Source organism: Brachyistius frenatus, unplaced genomic scaffold (genome assembly GCF_029030835.1).
Source record: "Brachyistius frenatus isolate BFR_SWC_R1_liver_20210118 unplaced genomic scaffold, ASM2903083v1 Contig_14, whole genome shotgun sequence".
Lineage (NCBI taxonomy): Eukaryota > Metazoa > Chordata > Actinopteri > Embiotocidae > Brachyistius > Brachyistius frenatus.
Window position 1 is genome coordinate 4,891,700 of NW_027210613.1, and position 14,520 is coordinate 4,906,219.

At 39.7% G+C, this 14,520-nt stretch overlaps 2 protein-coding genes across 3 annotated transcripts in view; both read left to right on the top strand.

Moving 5' to 3' along the window:
• Positions 1-1,673: 1,673 nt before the first annotated feature.
• On the top strand, positions 1,674-4,437 carry LOC138617955 (tumor necrosis factor receptor superfamily member 6B-like). Its single transcript, XM_069693354.1, has 5 exons — positions 1,674-1,682; positions 2,899-3,283; positions 3,669-3,848; positions 3,966-4,047; positions 4,154-4,437. The coding sequence occupies exons 1-5, from the start codon at positions 1,674-1,676 to the stop codon at positions 4,395-4,397; spliced, it is 900 nt and encodes a 299-aa protein (XP_069549455.1). The 3' UTR covers positions 4,398-4,437.
• Positions 4,438-6,228: 1,791 nt separating this feature from the next.
• LOC138617877 (F-actin-uncapping protein LRRC16A-like) overlaps positions 6,229-14,520 on the top strand; it is a 66,165-nt gene continuing 57,873 nt past the window's right edge. For both annotated transcript variants that reach the window (XM_069693208.1, XM_069693209.1), the window contains exons 1-2: positions 6,229-6,635; positions 11,068-11,165. In XM_069693208.1, coding sequence (XP_069549309.1) covers positions 6,596-6,635; positions 11,068-11,165 — 138 coding nt within the window. In that variant the 5' untranslated portion in view covers positions 6,229-6,595. The remainder of the gene's footprint in view (positions 6,636-11,067; positions 11,166-14,520) is intronic.

A 14,520-nucleotide genomic window follows, 5' to 3' on the forward strand; every position in this document is an offset into this window, starting at 1 on the left:
GTGATGGAGTAGACTACGCCAGAGCCTATGTTGCAAGCTCTTGTCTACAGGATTTTTGTAATTACTCTCACTGACAGAAGAGGGAGACAAAAGCTCCACACAGCAGCTTTAAAGTAAAAGGAAGATGAATGTGTTTTTCTTCAACTGAAAAGTATAAATTGGTGAAAGGGACCCATAAAGTTGAATGAATAAATGTATAACACCGTTTCTATATACTCTAGTATGGTTGTAACGTGTTGTCATATTCTGTGGAAACAGGATGAGATGACAAGTAGACACGCGTCTGACTCACTGCGTATTCTATTTCATACATCAGCAAATTCATATACTGTGCACATTATTCAGTGACTCCCCTGACACATTCTTCAAACGAAAAGGTTGACTTATTCAAATGTATGTCATGCTTGTAGAAAACCAGCCAAAATGATAGTTTTTTGTTAAGTTTCATCCATTGCAGGACAACGATGACGCTGCATGTCCACAGAAATGACAGTACAGAGACATTTCCTGGAACCTTTACAATTAGGACTTTTTCAAGTTGTGCAAAAGGAGATATTTCCTTCAAAACTTTTGGAATTACATTTTTCAAAACCACTGAGACATGAATTGTAATATATTACTGTAACACATATGAGTTCATAAGCTAAATATGAATTTCACATAGAAATGTACTTTATGTCAATTAAACAAGTCTTTTTTTTTTTTTAAAGTTGTACAAGCTGATCATTTTTGAAAGATTAATGTAGGCACAGTGAAATTACTCTAGATTACAATACTGAACATGTTCTTTTACCGGACATGATTTGAAGAACATAACAGTGTTTGTGGAAATTCCTTTATGATATTTAACCTTTTAAAAACACACCTATTTTTTTTTTAGGCCTCTGCTCGAAAATTTCATACCCATAATAAAAATAGCATATCTCTGCAACCACAAGGTCTATTTGAATAATGTTGGTGTAAGAATAAAGGGAACACTTTTGAGATTTGTTCAGATGTGTAAATATAAGTATATATGTCCATATTTTAATAATAGTTTTGCTAAGTCTTCTCCCTGGCCCCCAATTGGGGGCCTCTAGGGCTTAAAGGGTTAACTTTCAGCCATTTATTTTAAATTGTGTGGAGTTCCAGGATTTGTCTTATCAAAAGAAAACACATAGTGGAAATGTAAACAACATTATATATATATAATTATTATTATATATATTATTATATAACACCCTGCTGATGATTTAGGGAGTTATATTCTTTACTTGCGGCGGAGGAACAGTCAGGAGAGATTAATGGGAGTACATGTTGTATTAACATATTGGTGGCCCTGGTAACCACTACATTTGGGTAAAGGAGAAACTAGCTTGTTGACTGCAAACATCCGTTTCTTCTTACAGACAAGAGGGAACCGGACCCATAAATGATGGTTTGATATGTTGCTCTTTTGTATGTAAACCTACCACTTCCTAATACTACCTACATTTTCTATAGGCTCTTTATCACCTGGTTTTAGAATTCAACTTTAATCACTCTTCATGTGGAAGTGGTTTGACCTTTCAAGCAGAGAATTAACAGTGTTTTAGAGACGACGCCCCCCCCCCCCACCCCCACAAAGGAGTTCCCACATTATAAAATGAACATGAGCCTGCTGTCAAACCCTCGTTGACAGAAGTGACAGCATCATGAGCACGGTGAGTACTTTCGACCACACCATTCTGTGACAGTTTCAGATGACAGTCTCCAGCGTAGCAGGGACAGATGTGAGAGTTAGTAATGATTAGACAATGTTTATTGAAAAGAATATGGGCATTAAAATATTTGTATTACATGGGCAGTCAAGCTTTTTTTTAAAGTTTTTTTTTAACATTTTATAAACTGTAAATCAGTGTAGGATATATACCCCACAAAAGCAGAATATGGGCATTGAAATATTTTTATTACATGGGCAGTTAAGCTTTTTTTAAAGTTTTTTTTTTACATTTCATAAACTGTAAATCAGTGTAGGATATATACCCTACAAAAGCAAAATAGTGGAAGAAACTATGTAAATGAATTGAAAAATTGTGTGTTTTTTTGTTGTTTTTTTAATTATTTAAAATATGTTTAAATGGTCTCATGGGAAATGGTCTCAAACTTAATCACTCTAATCTTGGATTTTGTAGCAGATGCTATGAGTTTGGATATATTTAGTGCTCCAGTATTGTGGCTCACATTTAGAACTGCCTTTAGCTGCAGATTTATTTGAGTTCCTGGACAGTAAAGACTCATTGTGAGAGCTAAATGTCAGGTTTAGTCAGAGGCAAGATAATATTACTCAGAAGTTGTTTTGCAAACATTTTTATTTGATCTCTACAGTTAAAATATCAAAATGCAGCAAGTGAGCTCATCTTTTTTTAAGATAATGCTATGTTTTGTGTTTGTTATTAACAGTTGTTAACTGTGGCAATATCAAGTCTAAGACAAATGCTTTCTGCTGCAGGTAGAGCAAATAACCAATTATGCTAATAAAGTGGCAATTTCCAATAAAATATAAAATCATAGGCACTTTTCCAAGTCACAAAACACAAATAATGTCTGAGGCTTTTCGAAACACATGAAACATTCAATAAGTTTGCATACTGAGTTACATGATATCAGGAGTTAATACTGCTGTAATGACTTCTATCATTTTAGATGTATATGTTCTATAGGAATATCAATCCCATATGTTTGTATTTCAGTTCAGTTTGTACCATTAACAGTCAGCTGGTTTTATTTCTAGCCAGTATCTAGTTTACATGTGGTAGTGTTGTAGAATATCAGAAAGTAAGTTATGATTAATACGTAGTGGGCTGAAATTGTAACTATATAAAGATAGTAGTAATTAATAGCCTATGTACTCAGCCGTAATCATAGCCTTCTCCACAGCTCGCCCTGCCACTGCTGTTCCTGGTCTCTGCTGTGCTTGCCTCAGCGGTGGATCCCGCTGTCACCTATAAGCACCGAGATCCGTTAACCGGAGAAATCCTCCACTGCACTAAGTGTCCACCGGGCACTCATATGGCCTCCCACTGCACCACCACCACGCTAACACAGTGCGCGCCGTGCAGAGATAACCACTTCACCGAGCTGTGGAACTACCTGCCCAGATGTCTCTACTGCAACAACTTCTGCACTGACAACCAAGAGGCGGCGACAGAGTGCACCCCGGACAGCAACAGGGTCTGCCGGTGCAAAGAGGGCTTCTACTCGGTTGATGACTTCTGTGTCAGACAGTCTGAGTGCGGCCCCGGATACGGTGTGCACACCAAAGGTACGGTCTTCAGAGAATAAAAGAATGGCCTTTTCTGTCTCACTTGTTAAGTGAATTGTAGATGCGGATTTGGATTCAGATCGATAACATTTGTTAAGACGGACGTTTTGGTAATACATGTGCACCCCATGGCGCACGAGGGAAAATTAATAATCTTGAATAGATTCACAGAATCTTAATAAAAACACTTAAGTTATATATCAACTACCAAATCACCATTATGCCAATGTTTACTGCAGCTTTTCAGCATTTGGTTTTCAAAGTAAGAGTCTGCGAAGTGCATGGCACCTCCACTGACGACATGGATAGGCTACTGGCTTTCAGGAGGCGCAGCTGTGGGTTAAAACATGGTAATGACTCAGAATGCTTTGACATCCTCTCCTAGCTACGAGGCAAATGGACACTGTATGTGGAAAATGTTCCGAGGGCTACTTTTCCAACTCATCTTCTGCGCTGGATTCGTGCGTAAAACACCAGGAATGCGCAAATGGACAGATTGTGCTGTTCGCCGGCAAATTGGATCAAGACACAATGTGTGGCTCCTGTGACGATCTTTCAAATGGAGGTGTGTACTTTGTACAGTGAATATAACTGCCCAAGAATAACACCATTTGAGACATATTTTACAGATTTTTGGTTAAAGAAAAACTACAAGGTTTAGATTTCAAACTTTCTTTCTCAGGTGAGATGCTCAGGACATTCCTCTCCAAATTCTTTGGTACGCACAAGATGCGTTTAGGAAAAATGAGGAAATTTGTCACCAGGTGAGCCCACACCCCACATTTTAAATCTTCCCATCTTTCATTTTCTTGCCTTTTTCAACTATTCCCTCCACCTCTTAATTCACACATACAATCCTCCTTCCAACAGGTACATCTATACATCAGAGGAGGAGGGGTGCATCATGGAAACAAATTCCTCCGGAAAGAGAGAGTCTCTCCGGGATCAAATCAACAAGTGGCTGTCCCAGGCTCCCGAAGAGCAGCTGAGGAAAATGCCACAGATGCTGAGGGCTTCCCAGCTCAACTTTATGGCAGAAAAACTAGAGAAGCAATTCAATGGGATTGAGCAGCAGAGGGAAAACTGTAACTTAACTGTAGCTGAAGCACTCTAAAAGACTGCAGAGGCCATAAAACATGTACCAGTTAGACATATACTTCAAATGAAAATGAAAATGTTGATTTGTATACTTAATGAGTTGCAATGAACAAGATGTCAAAACATACCACTGCTTATTTGTATTACAATAATTGTTTTTTGCATCCTATATGTTGGACTTTACTTTGGATTTATTATAGGAGGTAGCCTAAAATAACTAACGGTTCAAAAGTGGCAGAATTTACACAAGTAATAATGAAATATGCAAATATCTTGAACATCAGTGTGACATTAATTGATTATAAAAGTAGTACACAGAAACTACGCTTCATTCGAAAATGAGCTATAAACAAATATGTGTGATATTAGGCTGAAATGTTTGACGTCACATGCAACACCAAAATAAAGTAGATGTAATTTAAAATGTTTCTAACCGACAAAAGCAAGCAAACAACTGTAAGAACTTGTAATTTAAAGAAATGACCACAAGGTGTCGCACCATTTCTGTTTAACTGTTGGCTCTGCACTTTAACATTAGCCTATATTATAGGCTATTTTCTTATCAAACAAATCAGAGATAGTGAAGAGAGTTTTTGCGTTTCTTCAAAATAACCGAGTGCACTGTATTTTGCAATCAAGTAACTTTGTCACTCTTTTGACGAATCATGATCCAATTTCTGTAGTTATTACAGAAAGTAGGTTTGGGAAAACTCTTAAAAACCCCGAGTTGAGGAAAACCCTGAGTTTCTTTCTCCCAAAACAGAAACCACGTGACTCTGTGTCGGTCATCAGGTCATCAGTGTGTGCTGAACAAACTCCGTAGTTAGTTTCATTTCCTCATACAGTTGATATCAATGCATATCAATTTGCAGAAGTTTACGAGAAAAGAAGAGGAGCAAAACATAACAATATTACATAATATGATACCCAATATCATCTTTCCTCAGCCAAATAGCCCATATGATGGATTCATCCCCAGCCGAGAATAAACTAGACTGTCCGTCTTTATGATACAGTGACTTATAAAATTACACATAAATGTGTTTCCAACTACAAATCACCAAAAAACGTTTTATTGAGACTTTGAGGTTGGAAGGGGTGCAACATAAACTAAAGTTTTATTTGTTGGATTTTATTCTTCCGTTATTTCCACCTGTGATTTGTCCCTTTGAGGTTGCAACTTAGTAAATGGGCTGTTCTAATTTGTAATATAACACACTCATGCCAAACCTGGACTGGCTAATGGAGTCGTATTGATAATAACAGTGGAACCAGTCTTAACTGTCCTTCTTCAACATCTAGATTACACTTATTCTTAACTGCATTAACAAAAAAATGCCCATACATTACATATTTCCTAGTATTTCCAGGGATCTGGCTGGGCAGTTGGCACAGTTCATCAATGTTTATTTTAAAGAGCATTTCTCATAAGGACACAGTAGCCCCCACAATTCCCCAGGGGATTTTGCCTATTGTGTATTAATATTTGTGCCTCATAGTGACTTTATTTAAACTAATTATAGTTCAGGCCTGTATGTTATGGCTACACGTGCACCGGGAGTTGAATTGGTAATAAATTGAGGTTACTTGCAGCCTTCTCCTGCACTGCTACTCAGGCGTGTGGATCGGGACTCCCGTAGGACCACTAGAGGTCCCTGGTTTCCAGGATCCGCGGCAGTACAGCCTGCTCATTAATATCGGTCTGACACCATCACCGCCACCGCCTCCTCCTGCCACGCCACACCGCCCCGGCATCGCATCGGCTCCCCGGCTGTCGCATCACCGAGCGGGGAGGGGCCCCGTTTCTCTCTATTGGCTGCTGCTGTATAACCGACAGCTTTACGGCACAGTACCACGGTCACGGAGGATGTGCATGAGCGGTGGTTCCTTTCATCTGCCCGAAGCGCACAGTCTGCCGGCTTTCAACATGATTTTAAGAGGACTCTAGCTGTTTTTCCCTCACCGTCTCTGGTGCATACCACCCCTTGAGCGCCACGCCGTTTACACCGCCGAGAGATGCACCCAGACAAACGCGGACACATTGTCCGGACACCGCGAGAGGAGGAGAGGAGCATGTAACCGGGAGAGACGCACCGGCGGCGGCACCACCTGACACTTTTCCCTCTCTTCCCTCCAAAATTTCCTCATTATCTGAGGATTCTCGATGTGTTGAGCGAATTATTGTCGTTATTTTTGGATTTTATCTTCAGCAAAATGAGCGAGGAAGTGTCAGAGGTCCCAAAAGAGCTTCTGGGTAAGAACAGACGGGGATTTGTGGCTGTGTCCAGACTGGAACAATCAATGATGCTTCCTCTATCATTATTCGCAATTCACAGTGTGAATGTGCTCCTGGTGGTAACAAGTTTTTTAATATCATTATTGTATCCATATAAGGCATTATATTCCTTTAATGCAGCCGGACCTGCTATGCTGAGACACAATACTAATATCCAACCATTATCCTTCATGGGGCTAAATTTATTGTGATAATTAGCAGTTATTTTACTATTGTAGGATTACTAAAACAAACATTATATCTCCTGTGTAAACAGGCTTTACATTATTCTCCAATCATCTTATGAGACTGTAAATTCTTTGGCTGCAGTAATGCTTGAAGATGTTTATACATTACTGTCTCACTGCTTTCATACTGTCAATGTAACGTGGACTACAGCCTATATTAGGAAGAAAAGACAGTCAGTGGTCAGCCCGTCAGCCCTGTGCACTCAACTTGAAGGCGTATTTTCCACGCAGTAACCTTGGTCCACTCTTCCATCTCTAAATCCTGGAGTTCTAACATTGCTGGTAGCCTCAGTCACGAGTCCTTTCATCATGTTTCGCTGTACTTATTTGTGCTGAGTGTGGGCAAACCTCAATGTCCTGGAAGGGCTCTTTGTTTGGGAGAGTGGTTGAGATTTTGTGACACCCTGGTGTAATGTTAGACAAGCTCTTTCTCTTTATTTCTCACACACAAGCTAATATGCTCCTGTGGCTCCGTTTCTTCAGTGTAAGAGACACAAAGACTGTGCGGTGTCAGCGGGGTTTATAGGAAAATGTTGTTGGGTCATGTAGTCACTTGGTCAGGCATGCAGTATTCGCTGAGTCACAGAATACCCCAACCAGGCACTTCTATTGAAGTGTGGCATCATTTATATCCTTGCACCTTAACACGGCTATCTGTGGTTTGAACAGAAGCCAGCACAGGGCTAAAAACTGTATCTCTTGGTCAGACTGATGTGGGAATTTAAGTTCCTTGACGTTCAACTGTAGAGCAACCCTTTGGTTTAACTCGTGCTGTTTTCACTGAATAACTTCTGGATACCCTTTGCGTAATTTTGTTCACATTTGAAAAGCAGACACATTAGGACAAAGGTTGGATGGATAAAACGCTGAACTTTCACTCGGGATATCTGGGTTTGGGTTTGCACGAAAACACGTGGAATCTTAAAAGAAATATTTACCTAACCAACTAGTTTTGTTTTCCTAAAGTTAACCCCATCATTTTTTGTCTTATAAGTAACCCGATGTTGTTGTTTTTTCCGAAACGTAATGCGTTTTTTTTTCCTAAACATAACCCTGTTTTTGGGGTTTTTTTTTTTTTTTTTTTGCTAAATGTAATACTGTTTTTCTTTTCATAAATCGAACCACATGTTTTTTTTTTACACTTAGGCGAGGCAAAATCGTGACACTGACACACTGTCCTTTAGTGGGCTGGTGGGTGTATTACACTATTTGGCGTGATATGGGGTTGTGGACATATAAGGTGTCTTTTACGAAGGCTTGGATCGCCATGACACTTTCAAATACATTTGTTTTGTAGATTTGAATGTTTGGGTTTATTATCCTCTGGTTGTTTAATGGGGTTGAATATGTCACTGAAATTACCAGTCTGTCACATTAGTCCTCTTTTTATGGTCATATTTTTTCCTGTAGATATATGAACTATCCAGGTAATAATTGGGTGAGAGCCTTTTATTAGAAATGTCATTAGTAATTTCACTTGTACTTTTGAAATGAAAGATTAACCAACTGATAGTTTGATTTAAATAGGACATGCATGCTATGTGTTTGATGAACCTCTTTTCCAGGAGCAGAAGCATTTTAATGATTTATAGTGTAACTTCCTCTCAGACCTTGAGCGAGCTCATTCTCTGCATCTGTTCTGTATTTTCACATCTCCTCATTGCACATTTTTCTGATTTCTGTTGACTAAACTGCACATATAATGTAAAGAATTAGTTTTTTTTCATGAATGATGCCATGTCATGAGGTGTTGTCGGAATGAGTATGACCAGCCATTGTTGGAAACATTCACTGGTGCCTGTGATTCAGCATCATCCAGCTCACAAAAGGAATTCCAGGATGACGCTGCAGATGGAACAGTCCTGGAAAACAGTCTTTTCTCTGCAGAGTTACACCAAAACCGGGTTTATTTTGCCATTTCCATCTTATCTGCTTGGTCCTGTAGTTAATGAGGAGCTCAGGATGTAAAAACATTCACGTGAGGATTTATTCAGAAACCGTGCTTATCAAAACATACTTAAGCACTAACCCTCACCTACATGCAAGATTAAGAGAAATGAGAGAAACAAGCAAGCGAACAATATTTTATGTGATGTCGTGGGGAATATTTTCTTTTAGGTGACAAGACAAAGAAATTAGTCCAATTACCCATCACAGTTCAACAGACAGACAAAGCTGCATCTTTGAGCAGTTAGCGGTGTCATGCTGCGTCAAAAACGAGAAAATAAGGACACTGTGTTGTACTGTAAAAACTGGAGGAAGATGTTTCTCTCTGAGCTAAGCATGCTGGCATGCCTTTCACCTGAAATGTCTTCTGTTTGTGAGAGAGATGTGTTAAAGGTCGAAATATTTTTTTTTAACTGTTTCCTGGCGTCTTTGCATAGAAGAGACAAAATAGAATGAAGTTACATTTTTGAGGTGCAACAAGGGGAAAGAGACTTAACTCAGTTTCTTGGGAGGTAAAATGAATTAATTGATCATGCGTGTTTATATTCATTTCCGATTGAATACATATTGATTTCATTAATAGTTGGGGATGAAAATATAGCCCAAATCTACAACTTTTCATCACTTGACGTGCCTCGAAAAAACATTTTCATGTGAACACTAGCTGAAAGCTTAAAGCTGAGGACCTTGTCTGTGACATCATTGAGACAGATCTGGATTGGCTCTGGGTCAGTAAATGGGAGAGTGATTTTATAGGCTTGTGAACTGCTTGTTTAAGCTTTTACAAGGCAGTAGGTCTCCCATTTCCCCACCTTCCACACGATTCCCTGCTGAAATTCAAACTGGTGTGACCTGGTGCACATGCCTCAGTGACCTAACAGAAACAAGGGGCTAGTAAAATATGCCCTCCTCTCACAGTTTTAATAAATTAGCAGAAAAATTCTATAGGAGAGTCTGTCAGGAGATTTCGAGAGCTAAACGTGCCCAGGCTCATTAAAACACACAAGGCCTCATTTTGTGTAGAAATCCACGAGAGACATCTCTGTGACTCATAAGTCTCTAAGCTATAGTTGAAGAAATTCCGCAGGAGGAAATGGTGCACATTTGCAGTGGAGTTCCTTTAGGAAGCTGACGGCTGGCAGATGAACCATTTAGCACATTGGCTAATTATTAGTTTTACTTTGATCTGATGGTAGTGAGGGAGCCTGTGTGGGGAGGATATATGCACGCCAGCACAGATGCACACACACAGACTCCTTGTCTCTGTCAGACACATGAGCACAGACCATATCAACTGCTGTGTGTTGGGTGCTTAAGCAGTGGAGAAAGACGTCTGACCCACTTCTGCCCTTTAAGCCAGTTTTCTGGTTGTGCACACTTCTACTGGTGTGAACAATCAATCAGAAAAGCAGAACACACACTCGGCATATGACTCTGAACGTAATTTCTATTTCTGATTACTGTTTGGTTTAATTCAATTTTTTTTTTGGCCGAGAATCTGTCAGAAAATATGATTTTACAGCCTGGCTTGGGCATGCAGACAGATTTTTCTTGCATGTGTATTTGTTTTCAGAATCACTGGTGGGAGTCTGTGCGTTCCAATACCTATAACACCATATGAGTTAGGATGTTCCAATACATAGTATGGGAAATGTAGGATGCCAGAGATACCAGGATGATGTAGTATATAGACCAGCATGCTTCTCTGGTTGTTCTGACCCACAATCCTCTGAGCAGAGTAAGATATATCACATCGACTGAGCCTCAGAGAGAGTTGGTGGCGCTAAAGCTTCACCTGGATGCAATTCGCAAAAAGAGGAAGAAGAACAAGAAGAGGCATTAAAAGGAAGACACGATTGATCGCAATTGATCGCATCGAAAAAGTAGTATGTCCCAATGCATATTACATGCAACAGTACATCATTTGTGAGGAAAGCTGCAGTACGTACTAAAAGTAAAAAGAAAAAGTATGCAATACGAAACGCAGCGTTTCACATCTGACCACAGACAATGAAAAGGCCACAAAAAGTCTCCCCTCCCCTCCCCTCCCCTCCTCTCCTCTCCTCTCCTCTCCTCTCCTCTCCTCTCCTCTCCTCTCCTCTCCTCTCCTCTCCTCTCCTCTCCTCTCCTGGTTTCAAATCACATATGCCAATTTTCTATTTGACTTGTCTGAATCGCTCCTCATTTCATCTCCTTTCTCCTCCTCTTTTGTGTAGAGAGTGTGAGGGATGCAGTGGGGAGGAAGGTGAAGCTGTCACTGAGGAAGAGAGTCAAACTGGAGATCAAAGGAGACAAGATGGAGAACAGAGTCTTGGTAAGTCAACTCCTGCTGCTTTTCAAACTACTTCTTCATTAAGGGCAGTTCAATCTTTCAATCGCTCTTGAAATATACACTTTTTCGCTTAAGAACATCAAAACCTTCCTGCTTTTCCCGCTCTCATCTTCAGCATTCGAAAGGTATTCATTTTTTTTTTTAACCTACATAGAGAACATCACTCCATTGCTGTGTTACTCTTGTTTTTTTGGAGGTTAATTTCACTGCTTTGATTTTGGGGTAATTTCCTGCATATCAATGGTAGAGAGGCTGTGAAAAGTACTGACACCAACCTGAACATCACCTGTCTCATTCAGTCTGTGATTAGTAGGTGTGTGTGCGTGTGTGCGTGTGTGCGTGTGTGCGTGTGTGCGTGTGTGCGTGTGTGTGTGTGTGTGTGTGTGTGTGTGTGTGGCAGTAATGGGACAGTTTTCAGAAGCATCGTTATCTTTCAGTCCCGCAGATCACAGTGAGAACGTTTAAATAAATAATTTTTACTTCTCACTGTCTTGCTCGTGATTTTCTGTGTTTGATAAAGTTTTAAGACTCCAGTGAACACAGCACAAGATCTGAATGGCTAATGATCGCAGTTTGCATCAGACTTAGGGACGCTATTAACCATTCTGATCTGTAGTGTATCTGCAGAAGTCTTGCAATTATCACTACATTACTTTGATACTTTAATACTCAGTAAAGTTCTGCAGTTATGAGAAGCACTTTTTTCTGTCATTTTTAAGGATATTTATTCACGTTGGACATTAGAGATAAGTTAAGTAATACACTTTTGTGTCCAGATTTGACTGAAGGTTTGAGTCCAAAAAAGAATACTGATTCATTTTGATGCAGGTTGAGGCAGTTGGGCAATTCGGGTTTTAAAGTACATTTTAAAGTTGCCTGCTGTCTCTGTGTGCCACAAACAGTTCTGTTTCTACTGCAGACTATGTTTATCTTCTAAGCCAGACTACAATAACTAGCTTCCTGTCATGCACCCGTTCCTGCTCACGCAGTATCTTTTCCTTTCTTCACGTCAGAGAGGGCAGGGAGTGTCACAGCTTAAAGGCCTCTGGTTCAGACTTTGGCCTGAAGGAAAAGTCCTGTTAAAAAATAAACCTAGCAGCTAAAGTTAGACACATTGGTCCAATAAGGTCATTCATTCATTCATTGGGTGGCAGCTCCATGTAAATACACATCAGCCATCAGTGTGTCTGCTAGTCAGGTGGAAATAGCAGCTCAGACCATTAACTTTTGGCTGCAGAGCAGTAAATCCACTGACTGCTGAATAATTAATACCTGGTGGATCATTAAAAATGCATATTGGCCCTTTTGGGGATGAACAAGGATAAGAAGCTGAAGATGATGAGAACAGAACCGTTCTCAGTAAATCAGTGTCTGAGCAGAGTCCATAAAGTTTGATGGTTGAATCAGAAAGCTTTCAGTTGCTGTGAACTTTTAATACGTGTGGCTCTGAGTGGAACCGGCAGCAGACTTTTAGTTATACAACTCTCAGGGGAACAGGGAGCTTTTAGTTATACAGCTCTCTGTGGCATAGACTGTTATGAGAAAGAAGACATTTCAAAAAGCTTTGTGAATAAGAAGCTAACATTTGCGCTTCAGGATGTAATACTCTCGCATATTAAGACAACTACAGTATCAGCTTATCTATCCAGACGTGTGGCTACGTCAGGACCTAATGGAGAAGTCATCCGGGGACACAAGCAGAGAGGGAGAGAGGTGAGAGACAGAGGTGATGAGCTTCTTCTTTACATCTTCTGTACTTGCTAAATGATCTGCGAGCATGCAAAGGTGAGAAGCAGCAGGAGAGAACAAGTTCGTTTGCAGGAAAATTTCATTTGTCAGTTTATAATGTAATAATTAACTGGAGACATTATTACTGCTGGAATCTGGAGCCATCAGCGTTTTATCAGCCAGGATAATGGACATGGAAGATGTACTGCAACATTCATTTAAAGCTGTATGTGATGATTTTTTTTTTCAAAGGTAAAATATAGACTTCTAATATTTATCAGCTTTTTTGAAGTATTTCTAGTATTTTTAATCCAGGGTCAAACTCAAACAGAGATAGTTTGGGTGTTTTTAAAGTGGGGTTGCATGAGGTACTTTTCCACAGTCAGTGCGTTACCTGCTGCAGATGGAGGTCCGCATGGGTCCTTTTGGAGAAGCAGGCATTTTAACCACCTAAAAAATGTATATCAGTTTAAGTGTCTGCTATTTTTAGAATATTTTCACTGGTTCACCTTGCTATAAGACAGCCTTTATATCCATTTGCACTCTCTTCAAACCCACAAAACACTTTGGACAAAAACGGTAATTTTACGTCACAGAACTGAAGTTGCTGATCTCTTTCTGCCTTGATCTGTCAGCTTAGTTAGTTAGTTTGTTACTGTGTGACTTCAGTGTTGTTTTGATATGTTAGTTTGAATCCGAATCCCAACGTTAAAGCAGTTTGAGCCTCCTTAAACTTTCCAAAAAAAATTCAAAATAGTAATGTAGCCCCCTGGTTCAGCTAATATAGGCTAAATGTGTAGAAATGTACTTCTAGGAAACTTGGCTGGTTACATACCATATATAAATGAGCCATGGCCACAGTTATGAAAATACCCTGGTTTGATTTTTTTTTTTTTAATTTGTCTTGACAGAAAGTTCAGAATACAGAGTGGCCTGAACAATTCAGCAAAATTATATTCTTAATGATACACAAATGTGTATTTGACAGGAATCCGTTTTTTTTTTTATCTGCTCTATTATCAACTCTATTCTGCACGTGTTTCTTGATCCTCAGCAATTTGCAAGTGTAAAACAGCACATGCATTTAAGTTATTTAATGTCAGCGAAAGTCAATCAGTGTCCCTAATTTTAAGCTAGGTTGAAAAAAAAAATTCTCTGTAAAATGCATCTGCAGCAGCCACGCATTTCTGAATTTGATTATCACCCACTTTGTAAAGCAATGAACACTCCTAAAAAAGTCTTTTTGTCTTTTATTATCTAATGTAGTCCATTCTAACGACTGGTTTGAGGCTAACTTGACGTGGCTATGACAACAATGTCACCATGTGGGAGCTGGACACAGAGTCTGTACACACACACACACACACACACACGCACACGCACACGCACACACACACACTGAACAATGCGAAGGAGTGGGGGTCAGTACTGGGGAGTGAGGAATTCCAGTGGAGTGGTTCTGGTATTTCATCCAGAGGCAGAGCAGAAATCTCTATCAGTGCTCTGCTCCACTGAACTGAACAAGTAAACCTATGTTTGTTTGTCTGCAGAAAAGCAGAACTTCAGAGACTGATTATGGAGGAAGTGGCTCGGAGAGATAACAAACATG